This window comes from Cyprinodon variegatus, unplaced genomic scaffold (assembly GCF_000732505.1).
Source record: "Cyprinodon variegatus isolate N-32 unplaced genomic scaffold, C_variegatus-1.0 Scaffold104, whole genome shotgun sequence".
Classification (NCBI taxonomy): domain Eukaryota; kingdom Metazoa; phylum Chordata; class Actinopteri; order Cyprinodontiformes; family Cyprinodontidae; genus Cyprinodon; species Cyprinodon variegatus.
Window position 1 is genome coordinate 1,436,747 of NW_015150557.1, and position 6,927 is coordinate 1,443,673.

The 6,927-nt window shown below is 35.0% G+C and overlaps 1 protein-coding gene across 1 annotated transcript in view; it reads right to left on the minus strand.

The window, feature by feature from the left end:
- Positions 1 to 3,343: 3,343 nt before the first annotated feature.
- mcph1 (microcephalin 1) overlaps positions 3,344 to 6,927 on the minus strand; it is a 39,711-nt gene continuing 36,127 nt past the window's right edge. The window contains exons 14-15 of the mRNA XM_015374525.1: positions 3,617 to 3,854; positions 3,344 to 3,523 (exon numbers count right to left, since the gene is read on the minus strand). Of these exons, the coding sequence (XP_015230011.1) occupies positions 3,471 to 3,523; positions 3,617 to 3,854 (291 nt within the window). The 3' untranslated portion in view covers positions 3,344 to 3,470. The remainder of the gene's footprint in view (positions 3,524 to 3,616; positions 3,855 to 6,927) is intronic.

The following is a 6,927-nucleotide window of genomic DNA, read 5'->3' on the forward strand; positions in this document are numbered from 1 at the left end:
CAATCTCTATCAATTAATGTAATCAGACCATGGATCCACCCTAACAACATATTTAAATAGAGATCCAGAAATACTGTTGTGGCTTTTCGCGTGCCATCCTGACAAAATCAGTTAACCTAATCTGCACATCCTTCTGAATTATTTAATCAATCAGGTGCTTGTTTATAGAGGAGTGGATAATTACATTGGAACTTATTTATACCTTATACTATTTAACAAACCAGAAAACACACTTTACCTGCAACCACCTAACTGCACATAAGATATAATTTGTTTTTACCATATATACTGTATACATCTGGATGCACTGTATATACTTCATGCACCTTTTCCTCCTTTGTTCACCTTCTGTTGTCTATAAGAGCCAATATCACAAGTAAATGTTTCCATTGCGAGATCAATAAAGTTCTAACCTATGGAAATGATGGTAATGATTGTAGAATGTGGCACACACAATAGCCCTTCTGGTTGAAACACACACCGAGAATGGAACATGTAGAACTTTTCCAGCTAGATTAATTTCCACACATAAAAGTATCAGCTATCCGTTCATATGACTCAAAACATACTATTTAGTCTATTGTGTCTCTTTCTTCAAAATAGTAGATATTCAAAATTCTAATTTATTTGTAATAAACTTTCAGCACTTGTGGTCATTTGAAATATAATGTTTACTATGGGAGTCTCCAATTGGTTATAGAATTTCATGTTTGAATGAGATCCTAACAATGTCCGATATAGGTTCAATATCTAAAATAAACCTATGAAAGTTGTCTAACATCTTCCTTTTAAACTTTTAAATATTGCATTGATGGCTATGAACAGGTGAGCATGCTTTAATTTGTAAAGCTATGTTCTTAGAGGAATTATGGTTATCTAGTTTTGAGAGTGTGTTATATGGTTAAATTGCTTACCATACCTCACATCTGATTTAATAATACAGGTTCAGGTTGCAAATTACTATACTACTATATACCTCTTCTAACACAAGGGATGGGGTTGAACGTTTAATGATCACTTTAAAGGTACTTAAATAGCTCAATAAAAAAAAAAAAAAAAACACATTGTTGTGCATTAGAGATTGGGGTCTTATTTGGACCACAAGTTAGAAGAGCTAAGAATTACGGTGTAGCAGGCTATACAGAGAACATAATGTCCTCGGAAGTAACCTAAAATATCAAAAGGTAGAAAATATTTGGTAAACACATAAAACATTTTACTTCTTAGGTTTCATCCATTTGAATGATGTCATTTGTCTTAAAAAAAAAATAAAAATAACAAGAATCATAACTGTAATAGTATGTAAGAAAAATATGGAAATCCTTATAAACTTTGATTATTTTATGAGATGAGACGGGTGGTTTAAAAATGCACAGAGCTGCTTATATTAAGGCTAAAATACAACACATTGAATAACATGGTTTTCTGCTACATTCGTGAATCAAATTAGTGCTTTATTATTCTTTATCGTTTGTGACCAACTCTTTTGAGACGGACTCTTAATTCGGCTGCATTTGAATGTTCAAATTATGTTAAAAAAGGATTAAGCTCTTCTGTATTGCTTTATTGTGAGACCTTAGAGGACAGACCCTGCCTTAATAGTTACATCTGATGCTATATAGCCAATTGAAACATATTCTGGGTTTTCCACTTTATCCAAGCACATCATTTGATCAGTTTTATACAAAGTTTTAAAGGACACTTACTGTGCAAAATCCAGTTTTAGCTCTTTAATACACATGCATTTTGATATGTACTTGAAATCTCCAAAAGTCAAAACAAGTTGAATTGTGTCTCAAGGTCTTACACTCGTACACTTAGATGGTGTTTGTGTTTTATTTAATTTTTTCAATCCATCCGTAATCAATCCATTGTTATCCATTACCTTGCATCATTTGCTGTGGAACTGCTATACAAGGTCTTAGATTACTGGCTAACAATCTAGCGAATCTGACATTTAGTTTTCTTTGTAGTACTTTAGCAGTCTAAGTTAAGAGACGCTGAAGCAACAAGTAGATAAATCTAAATGTTCAGGTGTTAGGCGTATTAATCCACTTAAGTCATTACACCATTCCTCAGCATCAGAACTTATTTTAGGTGTCTCATTGATTTCCTTTTTCATGGAAAAAATACGCCACTGCACAGAGTAATTTTTTTTGCGCATCGGCAAGCATAAAAAAGGATAAGCCGAAAGAATTCGTCCATCTGACGTGTACGTGTCCATCTGACGTGTACGGTAACAACGGACATAGCAAAGTTATAGGCTGCAAAAAATGCTAAAATAATCAAGCTTTATCATAGACATGTTGATGTAACTTCTGGCTGTTGTTTTTGTTAGAGTATTGTGGCTTTTGCTGATGAGATTAGCCATGTATATAGCCAGACATAACGAAAAACAATTTCAACTGGCTTGAGCATCCTTTGAAGTGTGTTTATTCACATTATGGCAACTTTTACACTTAAAAAGGTATCTGAAATGTAGTTTGTATTAAAATACTGCAAGCAACATTTATAAAATTACAGCTAATGTTAGTATTGTTTATTGTTTTCCATGATGAAGCCTCAAAGAAGAAAACACATTTATCATCGTTTAAATTGTTTTTCTCATTTTGGGTCAGACTCTACCTCACACATGTAAGGCTAAATAGAAAAATCTTTTGTTGACATCTTTTAAAGAATTTTAGAGAGAAAAAAAAGTGTCTGTGCCTCTAAATTATTATACATCTTTCCTATCAAACTACAAATATGTGTATGAAAGGTATGGAAGGGAATGCTATGCAATCTGGAGGTGGATTGAGTGTGAGGAGTTTCATTTATATTTTAAGAGACCAAACTAAAATAAGATGCTCAAAGAGGCATGTCAGAAAATCAGTAAAATGGACAAAAGAGGCGCTTTAACAATGATAATTTCAGAATAAAGAATTGCAGTTCGACTTGATACAGACACACAACTAGCTGATTTATATAGTAAAAAGAAGGATTAAAAAGCGTGATGTGTGTTCTTTAACAAAAAACAAGCTTGAAAATGAAAAGCCTGATTATCACATTTAAAAGAGGTATTTATTAAAATATGTATTTATTAAAAGAGACTTCTAAAAATCCTTCTAAATAACTGGCTCAGCAACTCTCTCAAAAACGACAATTTAATATCCAAACAGCCTCTGTAGTGGTTTGTACATAATGTAAACACATGTAAAAGGTAAAGGACCATCATACACTCGCAAAAGCAGTTTTCACAGTAACACAGACAACTGATTGGATAATCATGCTAACACAAAGTTTTCCATGAAAAGCACGTTTCTGGAAAGAATGTAAATACTGGATTTGATTTTAAAACAGACATTTACAGATCATAAGTCAACAACACACAGAGAAGAAAGGCATGGCTCTGCTGGGTACCTGCTGCCTAATCAATCCCTACTTAGTAGAATTAGTAATACTGAATATGACCCTAAAACAAATGGTCACCATCATTCCAAGTGATAGTTGTCATAAGGCAGGATCTTCATATTAGTTATACAATCTGAAAAAGAAACAAACCAAACAAGAGAAGTATGTCAGTACTATGATACAGTCATTTAGTATTTGTAACAGATATCAGTGGGGTCCATCTTACCAAGAACCCACTGCTCAGACAGGATCCTGCTTCCCTCTGGTCTCCTGCCGCTGTACTTCCCTATGCAGATACCTGCTTGCCGAACCGTTTTGCAGGGTGTGCCTCCACACAGCTCGATCAGCTCCACCAGACTCTGAGTGGGTGGCTGAGAGCGCTGCGACACAAACATGGCTGGCTGGTCTTGGAACAGGTCCTGCTGGTGCTCTCCTGCAGAAAGGTGCCTCTGGAGACGACAGATCTAGAAGAAAAGCTGACCGTTAAAACCTGTACTTCTGGTTGTAAAAGTTATGGGTTTCCAGCTATGCAGATGAGACACTACTTTATATTGATCATCACACATGACTAACAGATTTTCATTTTTACTGTATCCTCGATGAAAACAGACGTACAACCAAGAAACTATCATATATGGTATTTTTTCCAGAAAGATACTTGATGGCTTTAAGACTTTTGAAGACTTTAAGACCATTGTCGTTAAACTTTAATACAGACCTAGATAACTTGAAAAATGTTGTTCCAAATCTACTCAAAGCTTATATTCAACCTACTTTAAAACTTTAACAATGTAAATAAAACTTTTCCAAATTAATTTGGTGACTCAGCATATGACTAAATTTTCTCTAAACCTAGTGTTACATACTCTGACGTCTATGATGTTACCTTTTTCAGAGTTACTGACAACAGGTTTTAGCCAACTACAGAAATCAGGGCTGAAAATTTTTGACAAAAATCGAAATTGCGGTTATTTTTAACCCAATAGCGATTTTATTTCGATTTTTCTTTGCACTAACCTCAAACTTGCAGATGCCTGACTGTAGATGCCTCAAAGTAAACCTTTTTGTATGACAAAAGGTTTACTTCTACATGCATGCATTGATCTATGTGCTAGCTGTAATTCTCTCTACCTATCTGTGTGGCGAAAATTTTTTTTTTTTTACATATTACCACCACCTAAAGGGCTGTGGGAAGAAATTTAGTGCCTTCTTCACATGGTAAACATATTGTGATTAAAAATCAGAAAATGCGATTATATTGCAAAAGCAATTAATTGCCCAAATAGAAATCCCTGTTCCCAAGACCAGCCTGATTAGGTGTGTAATTTGTGTTAAAGAAGAAGAAGCTGGCGTTCTGTCAGTTCAGCATACTATGTCAGGCCAGCATACCCTTAGTAATACGCATGCATGCATGATCGTTATTAGCGGCTATCAGTCACATAGAAGGGCTTCAGATTGTGCCAGGAGGCTCAGTAGGCTGTTATTACCAAGTGAATCCTAATCCTAACCCTAAAGTAATTCCTTTTTCCCCCAAGGAATTAATCAATTTATTTAAGTCTCATCTGAAAATAATTTCAATGGTTCTTCATGTACTGTAAAAATGTGCATGCCGTTCATGTTAAACAAACTAAAAACATATAAATCGCATATCCTGTCGCAGAATTGTAGAATCCTCTCCCTATAAATATTTAATTCTCTGTGAAAAAGTGCAGATCATTTTTTAATAAGATCCTTGTAAAACAGACTTGCAGTGTTTTTTTTTTTTTTTTTTAACTAATGTGTGTGGTGGACCTATTTGTTGTTTTATGCACAAAACTACGACAAAAACGGACTAAATCAGGAAATAAAACGGCATAATTGGCTGTAATGAGAGCGGAGACAGAGGACACTCTATGTAATGCGTATTATTATGGGTATGCTGGCCTGATGCGGTTTGCTGAGCTGACAGAACACCGGCATGGAACAACAATGGCCAAAGAACACAAGGAGGTGCCAGTGGTTCCAAACCTTTCCCATTTTCTTTGTATTTTCAGAGACAGAGAAACATAGGCATTATTGACAACTTTAACAATGGCACAGCAAAACTCCAGGACTTCAGTTAATTATGACAGTGAGCCAGCGCACACAGTCCCTGGACTAAAATTCAGAGAGTAGTCTTTTTATAATACCAACCAATGTCATATTCTATTATATGTTAAACAGAGATTCTACACGACCAATTAAATTGGTTCAGCTAATCAAACCATTATCCGTTTCATTATTAGAAGCTGTGGCTTACAGACTGTGGCGTCTGAAAGGGTTTTTGATGCAAAAACACCATAAATAGGAAACTATTTAACAGAATGCATTATGCAAGTTAAATTCCTTTTTTTCCCCACTTGTCCTGTCAAAGCATTAAAGTTACATCATATGGAGAAACCGGTTCATTACATTGCCAAGACTGTTTGCTCTACGAAAAGAACAAGACATGATCCAAATTGCATGATTGACTCTTTAGAAGGGCCTATAATACAAAATCAACTTCAAGCTTTTAACTTTTCTATGCTGTTCCTTCTTTAAATCATACATAAAGTGACATTTCCCTTGATTGAATCAATCATTATGAGTTCTTCGGTCTGAGCAGCAGCCCTTACCTGATCTATGAAAAAGAGTGTTCAGAGAATATCTACGTAAGAATGCTTTTTCCTGGAAGCAGCAACTTTAACCCTGCAGCGAAGGCACCGCAAACAAGTCTGAGAAGTTGTGATCTGATGCTGGCATGGGGTATAGGTCCGATATCAACCAAAAAACTAATATCTGATTACATCGGGCTGCATTTAAAATCTCCAATATTAGCATGTGGACAGAAACATCCCACTTCTGTTTAAAATTTATGTAACCAACTGGTGAATAATAAATGGTTCAGTTGCTCTCTTACCTATTTCACTTGCCTATTATTCTTAATAAAAAAAAATGTAATGCCACTTGATCTTTGATAGTTTTGTGATACTTTAAGATGCAATATCTGTATCGTATTGGAAATGAAAAAGTATTGGGACATTTTTGGAGCGAGATGATTCCAGCTGTTGAGACAAAGCAGCTAATCTGCACAGGGCAGCTACCTCTCTTTGTAATTAATGTCCAAGTTGTAGAAAACCTATGTTTGGTCTCAGACTTTGTTCACCCATCAGAAGTGCTGGTAAATAGTGATGTCAAAAAATAGTTGAAATCCTGATGGGAGAGGCGTTAGAGATTTTTTTTTAAAAGGAGAACCTTTAAATACAGATTTCATAAATCTTCAAACTAGAAAGGCCACAGTGATGTAACACATTGGTTTTCGGGTATACCGGTATGTAGACATAACAAAGGTTCTGCTTATTGTTTGCTATCTTTGTGAGAAAAAATGTTGAGTGTCACTTTATAAAAGACAAACATTTTCAGGAACTGTTATCTTTTTCTTCCCCTGAGCCAATAACTAACATGGAAACAGTTTTTTAAATAAATACAATGTCTAGGCCATGAGCATTTAAGCTACTATTTCTAAAGAAGGTGATACTA